This window comes from Panthera onca, chromosome B3 (assembly GCF_046562875.1).
Source record: "Panthera onca isolate mPanOnc1 chromosome B3, mPanOnc1 haplotype 2, whole genome shotgun sequence".
In the NCBI taxonomy this organism is placed as follows: domain Eukaryota; kingdom Metazoa; phylum Chordata; class Mammalia; order Carnivora; family Felidae; genus Panthera; species Panthera onca.
Genome location: NC_138344.1, coordinates 42,037,896 through 42,061,397, shown reverse-complemented (window position 1 = coordinate 42,061,397; position 23,502 = coordinate 42,037,896). Strand labels below are relative to the sequence as shown.

At 49.3% G+C, this 23,502-nt stretch overlaps 1 protein-coding gene across 1 annotated transcript in view; it reads left to right on the top strand.

Moving 5' to 3' along the window:
- The window catches only part of TLN2 (talin 2), a 438,974-nt gene that overhangs the window by 376,832 nt on the left and 38,640 nt on the right, over window positions 1-23,502 (top strand). The window contains exons 45-51 of the mRNA XM_078448675.2: window positions 1,836-1,955; window positions 8,892-9,038; window positions 15,670-15,836; window positions 16,689-16,872; window positions 20,121-20,246; window positions 20,454-20,570; window positions 22,831-23,016. Of these exons, the coding sequence (XP_078304801.1) occupies window positions 1,836-1,955; window positions 8,892-9,038; window positions 15,670-15,836; window positions 16,689-16,872; window positions 20,121-20,246; window positions 20,454-20,570; window positions 22,831-23,016 (1,047 nt within the window). The remainder of the gene's footprint in view (window positions 1-1,835; window positions 1,956-8,891; window positions 9,039-15,669; window positions 15,837-16,688; window positions 16,873-20,120; window positions 20,247-20,453; window positions 20,571-22,830; window positions 23,017-23,502) is intronic.

Genomic DNA, 23,502 nt, shown 5'->3' with positions numbered 1-23,502 from the left:
GTGCCTGTCTCGGCGACTAAAAGAGCTGGAGTCAGGCCCATGCTGGTTCTGCTCAGGGCGCTCCAGGGCGGGGCACAGGTCGCATCCGGCGGCCCTCCTGTGCCAAGTTCTCTGAGCAGAGAGCACAGTGCAGCAAGAGATGAAGGTATTTTGAGTGGCCTCGTGGTGTTTTCTGGAACCTCTCGCAGGCTAGGTTCTCAGCAGGCCCATCCTGATCCTTGATGTGCATGCTCTTGAGGAGCCCCGCCTGGGATGGCGTGTCTGCTCCTAGGCTGGCTGGCCTGGACCCTGGGTTGGCAAGGGTCCGCTTCGCCATGCCAGGTTGCCCGGGATCCAGGGCTCACACAAAGCACCCTCCCTCTCGCAGGGTGTTTAGCGTGTGTGTTTCTTGGGAGCCCACGCCTATGCCAGAAAGCCTGTGATGTTTTCCTGGTACACCTGCGTTAGATGGCTACATGTTCCCATCCAGCCTCCGTGAATATGGAGCCATTTAAAACATTTTTTAAAGCCCTTTGAAGCCAAGGTCTTCTAATGCCACCAAGAGAGAGGAGAGGGTAGGGCAGGAGCAAAGCCTCTTACTCAAGAGACTGAGGATACCTTCCCGGGTGGCAGTTAAAACTGCTCTTGTGACAACCAACAGGCATTTTGTTGGAGGAAAAGGAAAAAGTAGAAACCACTGTGTTAGCCTTGTAGGGTAAACTTAAGTAAGTTTTTCTATGAAGCAGGAGGAAAACACTGAATATCCTGATAATGAAAAGGCAGAGCTCGACCATTTAGGCTACAGTATACTCTTTTTTTTTTTTTTTTTTTTTTAATTTTTTTTTTTAACGTTTTTATTTATTTTTGAGACAGAGAGAGACAGAGCATGAATGGGGGAGGGGCAGAGAGAGAGAGGGAGACACAGAATCGGAAGCAGGCTCCAGGCTCTGAGCCATCAGCCCAGAGCCCGACGCGGGGCTCGAACTCACAGACTGTGAGATCATGACCTGAGCCAAAGTCGGACGCTTAACCGACTGAGCCACCCAGGCGCCCCAGTATACTCTTTTTTAAGTTTATTTATTTTTGAGAGACAGCACAAGTGGGGGAGGGGCAGAGAGAGAGAGAGAATCCCAAGCAGACTCTGCCCAGTGCAGGGCTTGAACTCACAAAAACCAAGAGACGTGACCTGAGCCGAAACCAAGAGTCAGACGCTTAACTGGCTGAGCCACCCAGGTGCTCTAGAGTGTACTCTTAACTAAATTTGTGGCTGAAACCTTATTCTTTGGCACAAATTTACTACAAAGCTATATTCTCTTTGAATATCGTCCTCCCAGACATCCGGCTCGCCCATTCCTTCTCAGTCATGATTTCCTTAACAGCCCTGTCCTCATGCCCTCTTGCCCGTGTGGGACCTGCTTCTGGGTTCCCAGAGACCAGGTCAGCTCTCTGCAGAAGCATGTGACCAGGGATGTGCACTGCATGGGGCCCGTGCCCCCCATGTTTCCCTGGGGAACTCTCCTGCCTACCTGCAGGGCCGGCCGGGCCAGGGGCTGCCACGCTCACCTCCCGGAGTGGACGCCCGTGAGGGCCCAGCCTCCACGCTGCACAGCCGGGGCCTAGCATGTCGCCCACTGGCCTGGCCAGGGCCTGCTGGCCTGAGAGGGGCCCTGGCCTGTTGTGCACGTCGCAGCATGGGCTTCGCTTGAATTGCCCTCTCTGGTGCCCAGCCCCCCACGCAAGTCAAGAGCTTAAAAGTGAACGAACCCCTTTGGCTTCCAGTGATATTAACACGTGGTTCTCATGCTTTTCTCTGTATGTGTATGTGTGTTTGTGTCTTGCTTGTTTTCTTTTTCCAGATGACTAAGTCGGTTACTAACCCGGAGGAGTTGGGAGGACTGGCTTCACAAATGACCAGTGACTATGGGCACCTGGCTCTCCAGGGCCAGATGGCAGCAGCCACGGCGGAACCAGAGGAGGTCTGCCATCATAAGCCCCTGTTTTAAGAAGCACATGCACACTAGTACCCACGCCCAGGGGATGCTCTATAGTGTAGCTCCACCCTAGAAGATTCCAGCCTGATAGCGGAAACCAGGCTTAGTTTTCACTACTCTCCTGCCAGCCCTCCAGGTCCAGATCCAGTAGCCCTGGGCTGTGCTCAGAGCTCACTGTCCTTTCTGATGCCAACAGGCTGAGAGCTGGGTCCATCTGGGGAAGTGGGTTTTCAGACAGACGGCCTCTGCTGAGAGTGTTCGCCAGCTCACCTCCCTTCCAGCCCATCACCTGGCTCCCAGGGCAGAACACATGCTGCCATCATCCTCGTGCTTAGCACATCCCCCGCAATTATTTTCCTGTTTCTAAAGGCTCACAGAGATGTTGGAAGAACCAAGTATGGGAGTTAACTGCCTCTGATTAAGGGCCGGGTAGCCTGCTTTTGTGTAACAAAGTCTTGTCCAGATATGGTTGGTGGCTTTCTAAGATCTACCCCCCCATAATCTCCTTTGGACCCCTCTGTATTACCTACCTGCCTTCCCTAAACGCACTTTCCTTAGTGGCCAAACACAGACTTTGCCTTAGAATGCCTGCACCTGTAAGATTCTGAATTTGGTGAGAGGTTGGTCCCAAAGGTCACTTGCTAAGAACCTGCTTTCATCTCTGATACCCCAAGTAATCGGGTGGTCCTCTGGGAAACAAACAAGCCGGTGGGGGCTTCACATGCCTGAATGCTGCAGCCATACCAGTGTTAGCACACCGAAGGTGCCCCTCCCCGAGCGACCGCCCGGCTCCTTAGAGACTGAAAGCTCAGTCTGGAATAAAGAATAGTGGAGTCGATTATAGGGACACTGGGGAGATGAAGGTAACTACATACTGTGGGAGTTAGCATAGCCATTTCTGAAGCACAGATCCTGTATATGATATTCCTAAATGAAGCGTGCTGTCAGGATGGAAGGCTGTGACTGATCTACCTTTCTCTTTGTGGTGACAGCCCGTGTCCCCAGGTTACTTGGTGTCATTTCTCCTAGGAGTCCATTCTAAGTATGTCTTTACAAAGACTCCCAGAGATAATACAGGAATGACCCAAAACAAAATCACTTGCTAACATATGTTGTAACAACGCATGTAAATAGGAGTATCATATGTATGTACTTGCATACGTATATATCTAGCATGGGATGATGTAAGTTTCTAACAGTGCCTGCATTTTGAGATTTTAGTATGGTTGAGTATTAAGGCTGCAGCATGAATAATTCTGTTTGTAATGAGTCTGTTAAGTTACTACCAAGAAAGAAAAATCGTCAGATCTCCCCACCTTGACCCCAGTCAGGATTCTGTTGATTCTTTACACAGTCCTGTTATTTTTTTTTTAATTCTTTTTTAATGTTTATTTTTTGAGAGACAGCACAGGCAAGGGAGGATCAGAGAGAAGGGGAGACCCAGAATCTGAAGCCAGCTCCAGGCTCTGAGCTGTCAGCACAGAGCCCTACACAGGGCTGAAACCCACGAACAGTGAGATCATGACCTGAAGCCGATGCTTAACCGACTGAGCCACACAGGTGGCCCCTGCCCAATCTTTTTTTTTTTTTTAAATAGGCTCCCTGTGTTAGTAAGATCATCTGGACTCCTATAACTCGTTTGATTTTACTCATGCTTTTGAATTTCCTGAATAAATGTAAGGGAACTTGGGTTACAGAAAGGAACAGTTTGGACAGAAGGAAGCAATGTTAGGCTTTGTAGGACTGAAACACTAACAGGCTGTGGGGAAGGTTCGGATCTCTGTAGAAATCTTTAAAGACGGAATCTACATTTGTCTGGTTGGTTCAGATGTTGACCTGCCTGAGTTACTGAGTGAAGAGCCCATGATCTGTGGAGACCTTTCCACATCTGAGTTCTTCGCAGCTACCCGGCCCATGTGTGAAACAAGCAGGTTTTCTTACTGCAACCCAGAGCATGAAGCAAAATACAAAATAATGCCAGAGCAGCCGGGAAAGAAAAGGTATCGTTAAAAGCACAACACAAAATGACTTTAGTTCCTGGCCCTGCGTTTGTAGCAGCTGACGTTTTCATTAAGGTTCTCCCTTTTCACCATTGCATCTTGAGTTATGTTTTACATTCCAGACACAAGAGCAGTGTGACCTGAAGCAAAAGGGGGCAGCGAGAATATAAAATTACCAGTGGCTTGCTCAGGAAAATTCTTTGTGTGCATTTGCCAGACAGATATTTAGGGGAAAACTGAGAAGGTTGGGAGATCCCTAAAGCAATGTAGTTTTGTTTTTTTTTTCCCAAGACTTTGGAATTAGTTTTATATCCAAGAGGGCCCCACATCACAGCATGTGAAAGTATTTATACTCAGGGCAAATAAAAAGCCATTCCCCCGGCCGCAGTCCTGTAGGCTGTGCCGAGTCAGCGCTTTGGGCTTTCCCGGAATGTGACCGTTCCCGGACAGGTCCCAATTCTGCCCTCTGAACATCCAGCAGGAGCTTTATCTGCTGCTGCTTCCATGGGAAACTCAACTCCTGTTAACATCACCGTGAAAACTACTTTCTTCATAAAAACTAAAACCCTCAGGCAACTTCACGATCGAAGATCACTGCTCTCCTTAAAAAAGGAAATGTAGATCCTATGAGCCCCAAGTCCTGAATATAAATGCCGGGGGAAGGCTCTAGTGACTACAGCTTTGTCTCTGGAGAAAACTCTGCTGGGACATGTGTAATACTGCCTGTCTCCAAAGCCGGCAGGAACGTTTGTCAAGAGCCTGTGGCAAGAACCACAGCCTTTTCCCAAAAAATGAGACGAGTGTCTGCTCTAGAATTCTCTAAAACTTTCCACTCCAGGACACAGTTTCTATAGGTGGGAAGTGATTCTTTGCTTCTGTTGTACACTTTTGATTTCTCCTTTTAAGGAGAAATTTGCAAAGCCTGTCATAATAGCCATTTGTTGCCTCTTCAGTGTTCATGAGCTCTCCCAGGCAATTATGTGACCTGATTTCAGATATGATGGTTTTGGAAGCCTGAGAAAAATCTGTACGTTTTGTTTAGTTTTATGTAGTAAAGAAGATGATCAGGATTTCTGAGACCCCCCCCTCCACTTGAAATTTGATCCAAAATTTCATAAAGGCCAGACTTCCAATTTCCCCCAAGGCATAAAACCAGGAGACAATGCCCATTTTATTTGGGCAAGAAGGGAATTGAAGGCTTTTCTTGCCGTTCGAGTAATGCTTTGACTAAAGTTGCCAACTTAAAACCCCAAGTTGGATGTCTCTGAGCAATATTCCTTTATAACACACCCTGGTGGTAAGGCGGATCACCCTGGGGATTGGTCCTGTTCGCTGAGAATTGCAGTGTTGCTTTGACAAGTTAACGTTTTTAAAGCCCTTATCTTTTTTGAATACAGTCTTCAAAACACTTTCCCTTTCTCGGATGTTCCTCCAGCAGTACAGGATGTTCTGGGACACTGCAATAGAGTATGTTGCTTCTGTCATCCCCTTTTACGTAAACGCCTGCTCTGTCTCACGTAGAAAAGAATACGATGAGAGGCGTTCATCAGGTCCATACCACACGTCACACCCGTGACGGCTGCGGCCTCATTTACCGTCACAACTGCACAGACCTTTGTTCTTCCCCATTTCACAGGTTAGCTGAGGTTCAGGGAGCTCACATTGTCCAAGACCACATAGCTACGGGAGTTAGTGTGGAAGCCACTTGAAATAACTTTTTGGAATAAGTGAAGTTTCAAGTAAGTACATAATGCATGGAAATGCCGGGATTCAAACCCAGGGCATCACAGCCTTTGCTCTTTGCCCCTCACCGAGCTTCCTCTTATCACAGCAGTGAACATTCACGTGGCACTTTCTACTTGGAGATGTTTTCACACACGTATCTTTGACTTGGTGGTGTGTTAGCCCCGGGAAGTAGGGCAGCTTCTGTCCCATTTCACAGGTGAGGGACCAGAGGCCTGGGAGGTTAGCTGGCTCGCCCAGGGAGTTGATGTCCATGAGAGGGCCGGCCAGAAGCAGGGTCCATGGGCCTTTCTGCTGCCCATGCTGCCCTCATGGGCCAAGGGCCAGGAGTGGGGCTGGCATCCTGGGACGCCTCCCCTTCTTGTTGCGTTCAGCCCTCGGCCTGTGGACGTGCGCAAACCCTATTTCAGCATGTCCTTTGTGACCCTCTGTCCTCCTGCATGCTGTCCACATAGGGCCGTGCAGCCAAGTATATAGGAGGATTGCATGGCAACCAAGAAGGCAGTCATGTGACCTGGCACAGACGTGATACCCAGACTGAGGGCTGGATTGGCCAGGAACCCCACGGGCTTGTACACCTGTGGCCTTATTTTAGGCACATCTTTTTGCTTTCTGGTGTCGGTCTTCATCGGGGCTTCCTAACTGGAATCTCATCGCTAATGATCAGTGTCCCAGCTCCACAGTCGTCTTTACAGGATCCTTTGCTACGTGCACGATGTCCCCTCCAAGGAAGAGGCTGAGCGTCGGGACGTTGGGGTGCTTTTCATAGCATGGCCTCTTGCAGGGGTGCAGAGGGAGCATGAGAGTGTCCTGCCCGCCCATAGGTTTCAGGCTCGACACAGTGCAGGAGCAGGTCCCTTCTCCCTCATACCTCGAGGGTGATTTGAGAGTGATTTAAGAGACTTCTGCTGGCCCTGGTGCCCACCACTGTGCAGACCGGAAGCTCAGGCATGGTTCCAAGGAGAGAGTAGGAGCAGAGCATGGAGAATGTTCTTTCTGGGCCTGGTCCTTCCTAGCACCGAGGTCACTCACCTCACTCTTAAGAGCTCTGACCCCGGGAGGTGCTTTGAAAGTCCTGCATGTTTGACTCAAGGCTCACTTTTTAAACATAATTCAGCTATTTTTAAAACTATTAGGAAAACCTGTGTGTATTTTTGAACATACTCTGGGCCAAATGGTAACCCATTGGGGGCCACCAGCACCTTACCGTGGGCTGCTGGGTGGCTTGTGCAGATGTCAGGCTGAGCCAAGTCTCTGCCTGCTATGGTTTAGGGGACTACGGGGAAAATCGCTCCTGTTTGCCTTATGCACAAAACAGGATTTTCTCAACACTGCAGCCAAATCAAAATATAGAAATGAGTTGGTGGCCAAGGCTATCTATATCTGGCCTTCAGAGTCTGACATTTAAACTTTGGCTCATTTAGCCTTATTGTTGACTTTTTATTAAGTCAAAGAAGTTTTGACTCCTATAGGAAAGGTATACTTAATAACAGATGATAACAATTTTACATGTTGACTTTCCATGAGAGGTTTGGGGGGGGGTAGGGGGCAGAGGGTGGCTCTGATCACTTCTCTTCAGTCTCTGCACAGTCTCTTCATCTGTCATTGAGGTCTGACTAGTGAAGTCGTTTTTATTTTGAAATCATATGTTTCTTCCTCCATTTGTGCTTTCCCAGCAGCACCTGTCATTTAGAGCTCTGTAGGCATCCTTGACACAGAGCTCTTGCCTATGGATTAGTGCTGAGCCTCAAGTGTTTCCGGTTAAAGTACACGGATCTGAAAAAGCCTCGAGAGCCAGGCTGAGTTTTCAGCTTTCATGGGGCATCCTCCTACTTCAGCTGGGCCTCATGTTTAAACCAACAGCAAACAGCTACATTTCAGGGGCGTTTCTGCTGAGTGGGCTGAATCGGACTGGAGATAGTCCATAAGAAACCTGGCCTGCCTGATCGTGAAGCTTTCTCAGCATCCCCAAAAGAGCCAAAGTTCCACTTTCTGGATCAGGACAATTTTCTATTAAATGGATTTAAACATGCTTTCGGCCTTAAAAGGTCAAGGGAAGTACCTATCTTCCCAAAAGCATTATGTGTTTCAATAACAGAGTTAACATTTGCAGCTCCCTTGACTGCCCAAAGCCCCCCTTCCTAATAGGACGATACTGGAAGATAGCACCCAGGTGGTCCAGATCTCCCAGCTTTTACTTGAGACACCAGAGATCTTAGTAGCTATTCTTGGTAGAATAGCTGGAAGGAGAAGCCACGGCTTCTTGCTATCGTGGAGTCTTGGAAATAATGCTTGTTCACGAGAGCTTACGGTTTTTTGTTTTTAGTTGCTTACTTCAGCTGGAGGGCAGATTATTTATGGCAGCTGTATTGATCAGACCCAAATGAAAATTGATGTGAAATCACCAGAGGAATGCACACTTTGGGCAGTGGAATTTATTACCCAATAAAGAGACAGCTGGCAGCTTATCCATAGTGGAGCTCGTTTGGGTTCTTTTAGGCCAAGTACCTTTTATAATCACATGACCCAGAGGTCATTAAAAGAATGCGTGCCTGCTGAGCCTTTAGCTCTGAAAATATACCTTTTTAAGGAAACCTCAACCCTGCCTGATAGGCAGCCTGGGCCCAGTGTGGATATAGCTGAGGAAGGGGTCGTTCTGATTGGAAACATCCCGATGTTGCAAGAATCTGCAAGCTTTATGCTTCTTACTAAAGCTGTATATTTTGAACTTCTAATTACTTTTTAGGACTGTTATGTGGAATAAATGAAAGCAAATGCAATACCTGCTTAGAAGAGGCCCTGACACACAGTAGGGGCTCAATAAGTGCTTGAATGGCTAATAATTGCCCCCACAGAGTTCATCTAATGAACATACCTATCAGGTGGCTCAGATAGAAGTTGGCAGTTCACTGGAAAAGGTAACAAATATCAGAAAGCCTTTAGGCTAGCAGGATGAGGTGTAGGCCTGCTTCCTGGGGACCGTGGGCATTTTACAGTCTCTAAAAGGGGAAGTAAAATCAATGAAATTCCATACTCCACCAAGCACAGACTCCTAACAGCAGTGGAATTTTCCTAGCCAGGCTCCCATAGGACGTAGGAGAAATTTTCCACATAGGGGAGACCTCAATGGCAGAATCCCTCATGCTTCTCTTTCCCCACCCCGGGCTTGCCTCCGCAGATCGGCTTCCAGATTCGCACACGTGTGCAGGACCTGGGCCACGGCTGCATCTTCCTGGTGCAGAAGGCGGGGGCCCTCCAGGTGTGCCCCACGGACAGCTACACCAAGAGGGAGCTCATCGAGTGTGCCCGTGCAGTCACAGAGAAGGTAAGGAGCAGCCCTCAGGTCAGACACGGCCACAGTCACCCACACCTGCCCTCGATGGCCCACTGTGACCAGTGACATAAGCGGGACGCTATGCCAAAAAGGATCCAGTCAGGTCTGGTCTTCCCCCTCATGCAGGGATTCCCCAGGGATGGGGCACATAAGGGGGCCGGGGTAATCCATAACCCTGAGAAATTCCGAACATGGGACGTACTGTCCCATGAAAGTCAGGGCCCCAGCAGTGCACCTCCTTGATGGGTGTTCTTGTAGGTAGACTGGAAAGACCACATGACAGTCACATGAGTACCAGGAGCCCCCTTTTGACACTTGTCCCCTGGGCTTCCTTCTCAGGGAGGCTCCCAGGTGCTGGGGACTGAGTAAGAAGGGCCTGAAGCTCTCTTCGGGTTATCTCCTTCCTCCCAGAAGAGACTGAGGTGTGCAAGGGTTGAGCACCGCACCCAAAGTCGCACAGCACCTTGGTTGAAAGAGCAGGATCCTGCGTGATCTTTTTAGAGTCTAGCAGCGGCTGTTTGTGGAGACAACTCCATGGTGTAGCGAGTGGGGCTCCAGGGTCTCAGCTAAGTTATCTCACCTTTCTGAGCCTCTGTACCCTCACCTGCAGAATGAGCACAGAGAAATACATTTCCTGGCCCATAGGGTTGTGAAAATGAAATGCGGTGATAAGCGTGAAGGTGCTTGCTTGGCATCGTGCCAGACACACAACCCAACGTGTCACAGATACTTGCTGTCCTCTGTAAGCTGCCTTCCGACACCCTCCTCCCACGAAATCTACCCTGCTCGACGAAGCCGGTTCTCCGCATCCCTTCGTTCCCGTGGCTCCCTGATGGCCCCAAAGTACACTCCTCTTCTGCTTTGCTCATTTCTTAAGAGTCCTTTTTCAGGACAGCTGTTTTGCAGGCCGAAGCATCTGTGCTTTGCTGGCTTCTCCCTCTCCTTCTCTTGGGTCCCCAGGACACAGAGCTCTGCACTGTTGAGCAGCCTGGCCACAGGACTCAAGGGCCGGGTGGGGGACCCCTCACCTGGCAGCTGCCGGTACAGATGCTTTTCTGTACAGGGCTGCCAGCCGAAGCCAAGCAACGCCTGGCCGTCTCCTGCAGCCCACAGGACTACCCAGGCCTCCTCGGACTCCACAGGATGAGGAAATAAATCTCTCAGCCGGAGGAAGGCATTCTCCCTCCTTTCAAAGCCCTGCCTTGTTGTTGAAGTTACTCTGGCCGGGTTCCCTTGTTGAAGACCTTGGAACTGGCACATGAAGGCGGGGAGGCAGAGGTCCAAGCAACATGATCTTCCTGAGCTGTTCTCTGTCTTACTGCTTCTCCCAGCGGAGGGTCCCTGCCACCTCCTGCCCGGAGGAGGCTCAGAGTCAGAGGATCAGCTGTTCAGACTAAACCAGCCTTTTTGGTGCTTTCTTGCTACGTGCTCTGGCCCCCCATCTCCACCTGGTGTGGCTTTCTTACATGTCCTGGTTGTGTCTGTAACTTCCCACCAGCCGCAAGAGGCTTCACTTGCTCATCTTTATGTCCTTGTCCCCTAGGAACTGGTAGCTGCTCAGTAAACTCACGCAGCTTTTGTAGCAGGCGGGACACTGTTTCCGGACTCTTTGAATCTGGCTGAGAACGTCCCTCTCGTTCTCATGATCACTTGTCTTGGCCTTTGTCACCTGTCCTCAGAGTTCTTTCTGGAAACTAGATGCTTGATTCTCGGGCCATCTCTGTTCCTGGTGGGACATAGTGGCATTTAACTCCAGGAAGGAGAATCAGGCAAATGAGGAAGAGAAGCTGTTCCTTGTGGGCTAGTCTTGGGATGTGGCCGGTGCTCGGGAAGTGGGCCCTCTGCCCCGCATGCTGGGTTGTGTCCACCACCTCTCCTAAGATGTGAGCAGCACAGAAGGAAGAGAGCATACGAGCTCTGTGCCTCTCAGTGTTGCTATAACTCCTCTGTCCCGGCCATTGTATTTTTAGAAAATGCATTCACGAAACTTTGCAGACTCTTCTATGAGCCAGCCATAGTCAAGGGTGGTGCGTGTGTGGGCACAGAGAGATTAATACGACAGCTCCAGACTGTCTCTCAACTCAGAGCCTCCGGTCACTGGCTGGACGCGTGCTGTTTTAACCTCTGCTGAATGAGCTGCCCTGAGGCCAGGGACAGCATGCTGGTGTCTCTGGACGAGGACAGCTGAGACTTTGAGCTGGCTTCTGCAGGATGAGCAAGTTAGTGGCTGGAGAATGGGGAGGGGAGGCACGGCAGGCAGGGGGCAGACCCACTGCATGAGAGGCGGGGGAAGTGAGGAGCTGGCCGATGTGGCAAGAATGTGGCAGGAAGCCACACAAGTGGAACTGGTCTGGTCGTGGGAGGAACTCAGCTTCCCTTGACAGCAGGGGAGAATTGTACGCAAGGGTGTGGGGTTAGCTTTGTGTTATAGGAAAGTGTGTCTAGGAATAGCGAGGGTTTTCTAGAGGAGGTGATGGGTGGCAGGTGGCAGTGAAGGGTTTCTGACTTGAAAGGCGCTGGAGGGAACACAGCCAACTTGCTGGACTCTCAGGTCACTGGAATTATTATTTAGTGACAGGTGATAGCTCAAGGGAGTGTCGGGGTGGAGAGGTGACGCATGCAGGTCTGCTCTGGGCTCTAGCCTCAGTGGAGTCGACCATGAAGAATTTCTCATCGATAGGCAGCCAGAGGAAGGAATATCAAGTGTTAGCGGAAGGCTGTTCTACAGAAAACCTTATCAGAGCAGGGCACAAATGGTCACACCTTTCACAGGAGCCTGAACTTCTTTCTGGTTCCACAAACATAATCCTATTAAAATTATCTCCCTGCTCATCACCTAGTATGTGATCATGTGTCATGCTAGACAGTTTACATACGTCCTCCCTCCTTATTCCTCCAACAAGCTTTATAGGCAAGAAATAATATCCCCATTTTACAGATGAGGAAACCAAGGTCAAACAGCTTGCCCAAAGTTGTTTAGCCAGCCGGGGTGCCTGGGTGGCTCAGTCAGTTGAGCGTCCAACTTTGGATCAGGTCATGATCTCAAGGTCTGTGAGTTCAAGCCCCACGTCGGGCTCTGTGCTCAGCTGTGACAGCTCAGAGCCTGGAGCCTGCTTCAGATTCTGTGTCTCCCTCTCTCTCTCTCTGCCCTTTCCCCACTCATGCTCTGTCTCTGCCTCTGTCTCTCTCTCTCTCTCTCTGTCAAAAATAAAGAAACATTAAAAAAGTTGTGGGGCGCCTGGGTGGCTCAGTCGGTTAAGCGTCCGACTTCGGCTCGGGTCATGATCTCGCGGTCCATGGGTTCGAGCCCCGCTTCGGGCTCTGTGCTGACAGCTCAGAGCCTGGAGCCTGCTTCAGATTCTGGGTCTCCCTCTCTCTCTGACCCTCCCCCGTTCATGCTCTCTCTCTGTCTCAAAAATAAACAAACATTTAAAAAAAAAAAAAAAAAAAAGTTGTTTAGCCAGTGAATGATATTCACTGGTATTCAGCCTGTGATGTTGACACCAAAACTGTGTTGTTAACCCATCAGCTGCATTGAGTCCCAGAGAGGAAATTAAGTGTTTTTGTATTGTACTTTTCTCCCCCTGGTTTTGAGATGCAATTGACAAAGGCACTAAGTTTAGGCTGTACCGGATGATGATTTATCTGTCTTGTGTATTATAAAATGATTACCACAAGAAGTTTAGTTACAGTCCACCATCTCATGTAGATAAGACATGGTGGTAAGATCTTTTAAGATTTACTCTTAACCCTGCTGTATAATATGGATGAACGCTACATCCCTAGTACTTATTTTGTAACTGGAAGTTTATGCCTTTTAACCACCTTTGTTCAAAACACAACTTCATTCCCACCAGGAACCTGATCCCTTTTTCTGTGAGGCTGGTTGGTTGGGTTTTGTTTTGTTTTAATTTTTATTCAATGCGTGCAAACAAACAAAAAACTTCACCCATTTCTCCTAACTCCCATCCCCTGCCTCTGGCAACTACCAGTCTGTTCTCTGTCTCTGTGAGCTTGCCTTTTTTTTTTTTTTTAATGTTTTTTTTATTTTTGAGAGAGAGGGAGGGAGGGAGGGGCAGAGTGAGAGAGAGGGAGACACAGAATCTGAAACAGGCTCCAGGCTCTGAGCTGTCAGCACGGAGTCCAACACGGGGCTTGAACCAACAGACCGGACCGTGAGATCATGCCCTGAGCTAAAGTCAGACATTTAACCAAATGAGCCACCCAGGCACCCCTTGGCTTTTTAAATTCTATTTTAGGTTCCACATATGAGAGATCAAATGGCATTTCTTCCTCAGACTTATTTCACTTAGACCTTCGAGGTCTATCCATGTTGTCGCAAATGGCAAGATTTTATTCTTTTTCTGGCTGAATAATATCCCACTGGATGATAGGTCCCATATTTTCTTTATCCATTCATCCGTCAGTGGATATTTAGGTTGTTTCCAATGCTTGGCTACTGTAAATAATGCTGCAGTGAACCTGGAGGTACATATCTTTTTGAGTTAGAATTTTTGTTTTCTTCAGTACATACCCAGAAGTGAAATTGCTGGATTATATGATAGTTCTATTTGTAATATTTTGAGGAAACTCCCTGCTGTTTGCCCTAGTGGCTACACCAATTTACATTCCCACCAGTACTGAAAGAGGGCCCCCTTTTCTCAACATTTTCACCAACACTTGTTCTTTCTTGTCTTTTTGATAATAGCCATGCCAGCAGGTGCAAGATGGTATCTCATAGTGGTTTTGATTTTCCTGATAGGTAATGACTTTGAGCATCTTGTCATGTACCTGTGGCCCATCTGTTTGTCTTCTTGGGGAAAATGTCCATTCAGATCTTTAGCTCATTTTTATCATTAGATTGTTCTTCTGCCATTGAGTTGTATGTTTTATCTACATATCTTAGGTATTAAACCCTTATCACATATGTGATTTGCAAATGCTTTATTCAGTAGGCTGCTTTTTATTTTACTGACGGTTTCTTTGCTGTGCAGAAGCTTTTTAGTTTTCTGTAGTCTCACTTGTTCATTTTTGCTTTTGTTGTTTCATTTTTGATGTCAGATTCTAAAGTTCATCACCAGGACTTATGTCAAGAAGCTTACTGCTTATGTTTTCTGTAGGAGTTTCATGGTTTCACTTCTTACATTCAAGTATTTAATCCTTTTTAATTTTTGTGTATGCTCTCAGACAGTGGTCCAATTTAAATTTTTTGCATGTAGCTGTCCAATTTTCCCAACATCATTTATTCAAGAGACTGTTGTTCTCCATTGTATGTTCTTGGCTCCTTTGTCATAAATTAATTGACTGTATGCTTGGGTTTATTCTTTGCCTGTTCCTTTGATCCATATGTCTGTTTTTATGCCAGTACCATAATGTTTTGACTACTATAACTTTGAAATATAGTTTTAAATCAGGGAGTATGGTACTTCCAACTTTGTTCTTCTTTCTCAAGATTGCTTTGTCCATTCAGGGTCATTTGTGGCTCTGTAGAAATTTTAGGATTGTTTGTTGTATTTCTGTGAAAAAGGCCATTGGAATTTGAATAGGGATTGTGTTGAATCTGTAGATAGCTTTGACTAGTATGGACATTTTAACATTGATTATTCCAATCTGTGAACATGGAGAATCTTTCCATTTATTTGTGCCTTCTTCAACTTCTTTCTTTAATGTCTTATAGTTTTTCTATACACAGGTGTCTGACCTCCTTGGTTAAATGTATTCCTAGGTCTTGTATTCTTTTCAATGCATTTGTATAAATGGGATTGTTTTCTTAATTTCTCTCTGATGATTCCGTATTAGGGAAATATAACAGATTTTTCTGTATTGTTTTTGTATCCTGCAACTTTACTGAATTCATTGATTACTTCTGACAGTTTTAGATGGAGTCTTGAGGGTTTTCTGTATACAATATGTCATCTGCACATAGTGACGGTTTGACTTTTTCCTTTCCAGTTTGGATTCCTTTTATTTCTCTGAATTGCCTGATTGCTTTGGCTAGGGCTTCCAATATTCCGTTGAATAAAAATGGCAAGTGTGGGGATCTTTATCTTGTTCCTAATCTTAGAAGAGAAGCTCTGAGCTTTTCACTATTGAGAATGATGTTAGCTGTGGGATTATCATGTGGGCTTTATTATGTTCAGGTACATACCCTCTATACCTACTTTGTTGAGAGTTTTTATTATCAAGGGGTATTGAATTTTGTCCGATGCTTTTTCTATATCTATTGGGATGATCAAAAGGTTTTTATCCTTTGTTGGGGTACCACATGGACTGATTTGTGGATGTTGAATCATCCTTGCCTCCCTGGAGTAAATCCCACTTGATCATGGTGTATGATCCTTTTAATGTTTTGAATTCAGTTCACTATATTTTGTTGAGGATTTTTGCGTCTATGTTCATCAGGCGTATTGGCCTGCAATTTTCTTTTCTTGTGGCATCCTTGTCTGGCTTTGGTATCAGGGTAATTTTGGCTTTATAAAATGAGTTTGGAAGAATTCCCTCCTTTTCTGTTTTTTGAGTTGTTTTTTTTTTTTTTTTTTTCAGTGATGTTTGAGTCTGAAAATCTTTGGGTTACATCTTTTCCATTTCCCTGTTCCCCCTGGCATTCTCTCTGTGCCTACAGGTGTCCTTGGTGTTGTCAGCTCTCCAGGCTGGGAACAAGGGGACCCAGGCATGTATCACAGCTGCCACTGCCGTGTCTGGGATTATCGCCGACCTGGACACCACCATCATGTTTGCGACTGCAGGGACCCTGAATGCAGAGAACAACGAGACCTTTGCAGACCACAGGTATGGGAGGGGAGGTCGTCCTGGGGGCTCCTGGATCTGGAGAGGTTCAGGCTGGCCTGATGGATGTTAGAGACTGCTCAGAAGCCAGAAATGCGGTTATCCATGTTGATTTCAATAAGATGCTCAAGGGGAGAAAGTGAACCACATAATCAAAACAAGCCCTTCTTGCCAACTGTAAACATGTAGTCATGTTCCAGCTTTGTGCCTTTCACAGCCTGAACCCAGCCTGCTCTGGCAGAAGACAGCTTTTTGATCTTCTACTTGCCAAGCTGAAAAGATGTGCCTCTCATTTGCTCCCAACCCCCGTGGGAGTGGCCAGGACAGCCACATTTAGCTCTTACATAAATGGGGAGTGGGGCTCTGAGCCTACTGTCTCTCCCAGACTGCCTCTTTAGGCCCTGCTCCCGGAGGCTGGTGCAGGGGTCTCCACTTGCTGTTAGAGAACCACCCCCGCTCCCCAGTAGCCTTGCCACATGTCTGTCACCTTTCTTCCTCTCTTCAGTCCCAGGGCCGGGATAGGGAGGAGACTGCCAATGCTGTCACCCATTCCAGGACCCAGCTGACCTCTCACTGAGCTACAGGGTTGGGGGCCAAACTGGCGGGCCTGAGTCTTTCATGGAAGTTTACTATTAATCGACTAGGTGGATACTGGGCTGACTTTGCTCTCCTCTCCCAATTTTCCTACACAGAAAATGAGTACCCCTGATAAGGGAGGGGAAACACATCACCTCTCTTTTTCAAAGCCCTGTAACAAAAAGCCCCGTATGAAGGGTTTCTTTTCTTCCTAATTGCTGGTAGCCAAACTTTGACCTTTGTCTGTCCCCGTCTTCTCTGCCCTCCCCCCTTTCTCAGGGAGAACATTCTGAAGACAGCCAAGGCCTTGGTGGAAGACACGAAACTCCTGGTGTCAGGGGCTGCGTCCACCCCGGACAAGCTGGCCCAGGCAGCCCAGTCGTCGGCAGCCACCATCACCCAGCTCGCTGAAGTGGTCAAGCTGGGGGCCGCCAGCCTCGGCTCTAATGACCCTGAGACGCAGGTATGGATGGGCCTCGGGGGGCGGGTCAGTCACCCTCACGTTCCCATAAACACTGTGCCGCAGACCGCAGAAGAGGCCCGGGGCGAAATAGGAACTTCTGCAGTGACCAGTAGGTGCGCGAGTATGTCTGTTGATTTGGGGTCTGCTAGGAGGCATTTATCCTGGCAGGACGGTGGCACAGACTGTGATGGCAGCCACAAGGGTAGAGATGACTGGTGAGGGATTGAGCACAGTGACCCCTTGGGTATATGGGAGAGGGAAAGGGCGGGATGAGTGAGTGGATGGTGGCTCCCTGGGGAGACAAAGGCGGGTTCGGCGTGGGACCGTGCTAGACACACGTGCAGGTGGAACTAGAGAGGGGGTATAAGCGTGCACAGTTAAGGGCATGTGGATTCAGGGGTGTTGCCATACAATGACTACAGCCATAGGAGAGGAAGAGCATGAGGCGAGAGGAAAAGGGGGGTTCAAAGCAGAGCTGAGGAAGCCACCATTTAAGACCGTGGTAAGGAGAAAGGGATGCCCAGACAGATTCAGGAGCAGCAGCAGCTGATAGGAGGAAAGCCAGGGGTCCTGATGCTAAGAGCGGGCATGTTTCATTCCACCGGAGGCACGGCTGAGTTGTCGAGAAGGTGAAGGTCTGAGAGCTGGCCACTGGCCCTCGTGCCATGGAGGGCCATTTGTGTGGAGTGGCCCGGTGAGGGAAAGGAAGGAAGCCAGCATGTATGGACACCCCTTGAGAAGTCTGGCTCTGGAGGGACGGGGAGGAATGAGCTCTGGGCTGGGAAGGGCTCTGTGCTCCTGTAACCACGCTTTGATTTAGCGCCGTCTGCCCGCTCCTTCGTCCTCAGCCTGGTGGTCCAGGTGAGGGACAGCACCCACAGTTCGCTAACCTTGGAGAGCCAAGTACCTGCCACCACTCCAGTGCAAGGTGGATACTCAGCAAATGTCTCCTTAGCTGTTACTGAATGAGTAGCCAACCAGGGCCACCAGTAACGGACTCTACCCGTTCCCAAGGGCAGAACCGAAAACCCCTCTGCTCCATCCCGGCACCATCAGATGGCAAACACCTCCGTGTTCACTGCTTAAACCACTCTGTTTGCTCGTCTGTTTGGTCCACGTGGACAAAACTGGATTGGAAGCCGCCTACCATCCAGTGCCCCTGTTGACGACAGCTACTGTTATGGTTAACACAAGGCCGTCAGCTTTGCTCGCATGTGACCGTGACCCTTCCCTGCCCGACATCCTCCAGTGGAGCAGAGCTCCATGAGGAAACGTTCCTTGTGTGGCCATTTTACTCCTCCTGCTGGATTTCTCTCTGATAACATCTGAGCTCCGATTGGCTGCCCCTTGGAATTTGAAGCATTCACAGAAATGCCTACCTGTGTTTTGTTCTTACCCAGTGGAGGAAGGAAAAGCTTGAAAACGCTCAGTGAGGTTGGAATCCACACTCTCCGAGCCTGGCTCAGCCTTAGGAAAAGTGAACAGGCTGGGGAGCATTTAAGTCTTTGAAATACACGGAAATGTATCGAATTATTTAGTCTTCACTCCCAAATGGTCTAGTAGATGTCCTAGAGCCACAACCGCTAATGAGATCTCTAGTGGAAAATATCCTTTCAGAAAAATGCGCCTACTCACCAGTCAGATGCCCAGTGACCAGGGATGGGACGGTGCATGCTGGGTGTTAACAGCAAACTTTGCTCGCTGTCCCTTGTTCTTCCCTGGCTGCCCCTCCCCGCTGCGATGACCAGAATCAGGGTGAGTGAGGTCCACACCCGTCAGCCCTTCCTCAGGAGCCGATCCCCTTCTCCGCGTGGTTTCAGAGGTTGCCAGAGGCTCCATGTACCCTGAGGGTAAGAAGGCACAGGACGGAGCTTGAAAGGTGGGAGGGGCAGAGGCATAGTGTCACTGTGCTCCCCAGCCATCTGGGACACTAGAGTTTCTGATGTGTTCTCATGTATGTTACGCAGCCACCCTCACAGCCGTGCAGTGAGAGATACAGTGGCACTGCCAATGCCATTTGTACGTGAGGAGCCAAAGCCCTAGAGCATAATCCAAGTGTGAAGGTTAAGACCAATAACCCTTGGGATCATGCTGACTAGAGTCTGAAGCCCAGCCCTGCCGCTCCCAGGCCCTGAGACAGTGTGGACAGGAGCACCGTAGCTCCCACTTGAAACAGCAGGGGTGAGGATTAAGTGAGGGCATGGGTAGCGCACATGGCTCAGCACTTGGAACACTGCCCTCAAGTAAAGGGAAGTTGTCGCGATTACAGCAGCAGGAGCTAAGAAGACTCGTGTTACGCATTCAGTGTCACGTCTTTCCCAAGTATGGCTGGTGCTTCAGACCCCAGGTCCAACACACCCACTGTAAAGGTGGCCTGTGTTCTCTGTTGAGTCACGAGAGGGAAGATACCACATGCTGTCCGGTGTCATTAGGGTGCACACCTATCCATGCAGTCATTCCGTGAGTATTTACTGAGTGCCTGCTACAGGCCAGGCCCCGTTCCGAGCTCAAAACACAACACACACAAGTCCAGGCTGGCCCGCCTGGAGCTCACATCCAAGTGGGGGGAGAAGACAATAATTCCACGTACTGATACATGCTGTAAATAAGGACACGCTGATGGAATTTCAGGTGGGGGGTGGGGAATGGGGAGTGGTCAGGAAAGGTCTCAAAGGGCCCGACGTGTGAGCTGAGACGTGAGTAATGAGGAGAGCAAGAGGAGAGGCCCTGAAGGAGGAACGAGGGGGATCTGTCCTGGGGAAGATAGACCCGTATGCCCGTAGCATATTGAGTGAGTCACAGAATCCTACGAACCAAAGCTGGAGACGCAGGCAGGATGCCACGGACGCCTTGCAGGCCAGGGTGCGAGGCTTGCATTTTGTTCTCCACGTTTGGGGTTACCAGTTCAGGGTGCGGGTGAGTAGCGTTGCCTCTCAGGCGTCTGCTTAGCTGGTCGCCTCCTTTCCTAGGCAACTTGTCGTCACAACTGCCGGCTGGGAGGTGTCCAAACGTGCTGGGTGTGTGTGGGGTCTGTCTTCCGGCTCAGCGTCAGCCTCTCTCGGGGAGACTCCTGCGTCAGCATCTTCAGGGGTGGCTTCTGGGGAGTCTGCCTTGCTTCAGGCTGTGGAGCTGCTGAGATAGAGACTGGCCTCCCGGATGCCCGCACCTGGCCCTCGGGCCGTGGGCTCTTGGTCTTGCCCGCAGGGGACCGCTGGGGCTGCTCACCTGGGCTGTCTGCTTTCTTTCAGGTGGTGTTGATCAATGCCATCAAAGACGTGGCCAAGGCCCTTTCAGATCTGATAGGTGCTACCAAGGGGGCCGCCAGCAAGCCTGCCGATGACCCCTCCATGTACCAGCTCAAGGGGGCCGCCAAGGTAGAGCGGGGTGCCAAGCAGGGACAGGCGTGGCGGGCGGTGCAGAATGAGAGAAGCACACCCAAGAATAATGGGAACATATGCATCTGAGCGCCTTCCTTGCTTAGCAGCGTTTTGTCCTCCTGGCATCAGAGCCAGAACTAAAAGGAGCGGGGAGTAGACCTCAGGGTGCTCCTCATTTTCTCTCGGCCTCTCCTTCCTATGCAGGTGATGGTGACCAATGTCACCTCCCTCCTCAAGACTGTAAAGGCAGTGGAGGACGAGGCCACCCGGGGCACACGGGCGCTCGAGGCCACAATCGAATACATGAAACAGGAGCTCACGGTAAGGAGCCAGCAGTCACCTCCCTCTGGCATCCACGTGCAAGAGCTGACACCCCGCCCACCCCCAAGACATCTCAGTGATTTGTAGCATAAAGAGGTTTTACCTGGGGCACCTGAGCCCAGGAGGCCCACTCACCTGCCTGCCGGCAGCTTTGCATAATTGAGGCCCCGGGCATAACTGAACTTGTCAGCGTTTGTCTACAATCAATTTGTAATTAAGAAGTCAATTCAAATATGTCACTTAGGACTGTTCAGGTTTAGTTCCACTAAAACTGGAACTGAAACTAAAGCATTACAGAAGATTGCCGGCAAAGGGAAAACTCGGTACGGGTGTTGGCTGTCACCTTGAGCTTAAATGATGTGTATGGCGTGTAGGCCCACCCAGCACCTCTTGATTCCCAGTGCCGTTAGCACCAGCTTCACACGGCTGCCCACATACGGATTTTAGAGGGTGAGGTGCCCTGTTAGAAAAACCCGAATGCCTTTACCTGAGATACTTGCCTGTAAAATTCAGCATCTTTCTGTGCGTGGTCCCTCTGATCTCCAAGAAATTGACCGCGTGTTCTTTCTTGCCGTGTTCCCGCATTGTATAGTGAGGGTGTCCCAGTGTTCCTGTGATATGGATATTCTCTCCTGTTCTTTTGATCCTGTGATGGCTGTGGATTGACTCACCCTAATCCCTAGAAATAGAAATATGCTGAAAATGAGGGTTTCAAACAGATTTCTTTCTAACTGGAGGTCTGATCACAGATTCGGTTTCTCTGTGCAGGAAGCAGGGGACCTGCTTTTGCTTCCAGCTACTCTGCGTCTTTAGAGAGTCACCTGGGAAGGCCGAAGGCCCCTGCGGATCAGCAGTATAAAGCAGCAATTCTGTTATGTTTTGTTGGTGATTGAGCCTTGGGTTCTCTTGTCCTGTTTTTAATTAAGCCGGTCTTGCTTGGTGTTAAACCAGGTTCTTGCACAAAGAAAAAACTGAAAATTGCAGGTGGTGTCGTTAAGCACTGCCTCCTGACGCTCACCTGCCTCTGTGGGCTGTATGTTTCCTATCAAAAGTCCGGGTCTGTATTCTGATAGGTGTGGGTGGGGCTAATGGGGGCAATGGAAGAGATTTGAAACTGGGAGCATTCCTGGGACATTACCCACGGTCAACCGAAGTCTGCCAACGTGGTTTGGAATTGACAGGTTGTGTGTGTCCACGGACGTGGGAAGTTTCCAAAGGAGCATGTGCCAAAGGGCCACATTAATGCAAAGGGTTCCATACATGTGGTATTCATTCCCCTTGAGCGTTCAGGCATGGTCCTGGGTAGCTTAATTGCACCTGCCCATTTTTAGGGGGCTGGTGATGTTTGGTGCTGGTTAACAGGCTGCAAGGATGCTGGCTGGGTTCTCCCCTTTGCCTCAGGGAAAACTACCTGGCTGAAAGGTGGTTGCCTGGGGCTGAGGACAGAGCAACCCCAACTGGTTTAGGAGTACTCATGTGTGGGGACAGATGCACATGCAACATACAGTCCCTGGCACCAATCACTCATGTTAGAGAGACAAGACAGATGGGCTTGAAGCAGAAATGGCTGGCTTGACTGACAGGTGGAATTTTAAAGTGGGATATTCACTCAGCACGGTTAATTATTTCAGCTTCTCTAAAGAGTGGTGTGTGTGTGTGCGCGCGTGTGTGTGGTTTTAAATAATTCACAGTGTCACTGTGGCGCCCTCGACACGAACGCCTCCACACAATTATGCAGTTATATTTGTAAGACAAGCTAAGAATAGAAGAAACTGAATGCTTCATTTCCCCCAACCCCACACTCTCTTAAAGAAAGAAAGGGGAGTTCACAGGGATGCGTCCAGGTCCGTCCTGCCTAGGAACCAGCATCAGAACTGCAGAATTTCCGGGAGCTGCCGAAGCCCCAGCAGGGAGGGGGGCAAGAACTGGGAAGCCACACCACCACCTTCCCCCGGAGAGTTTACAAATACCGAGGGTCTGTTTCCGCAGGCGAACAGGTTAATGCTGTAGACCTGTCTCCCTCACCATATGGTTCCCTTGAATGCCGAGTACAGGTGTGCAAGACTTATCCGTGCTAGCATCTTGAAAGCAAGAATAGTATTACTCAAATTTCTAATTTCCTGCCATTTGACAGTTTCTTCCTGTTGCTGGCTCAGTTTTCAGACCGTGAGCAGCATCCTGGTCAGAGAAGAACCAATTATGTTTGTCTTTGTCTTTTTTCTTTCATTTTTTTTTCACCTGTTGTATTTCCAACTTCCAGGTGTTCCAGTCAAAAGAGGTGCCTGAAAAGACATCATCACCTGAAGAATCGATAAGGATGACGAAAGGCATCACCATGGCAACAGCCAAAGCCGTGGCCGCTGGGAACTCATGCAGACAGGAGGATGTGATTGCCACCGCCAACCTGAGCCGGAAAGCCGTGTCAGATATGCTGACGGCTTGTAAGGTAAAGGCCTTGGCGTTGTTTTGGGTGGCCGGATGATGCCCTGTCACGACTATTTGGTTTAGTCTGGAGCCAGGGAGGGGCCGGCCGTGTGCAGAAGGGAGCAGCTCAGTACCTCAAACTCGGTGATGAAATGCGTGCTGAAGAGCCCACGGGAAATGACTCTCCAGGGTAGTTTTGTGTTTGAGAGGGGATGGAGTCGGCCTGCTAACTCACCCTCCCACTTTTCCTCTCTGTTCTTGCCAAGTAGGCAGGATGCCTGCTCTGACAGAGGTGAAGAGGCTCCTGACCCTCTGAACAAAAAACACATCCCACTTGTACCTGCCCCCCTTTCCAGCCTCTGCAGGTAGCATTCTGGGCCAGGAGAGGTTCTGCCATGACTGGGGGAAGAAGTGAGTCAGAGGAACAAGACAGAATGTTGGGGAACAGCCTTTTTCACTATCTGTGCCAGACATCTTGCAGAAACTCTCGTGATCCTTGGCTAGACAA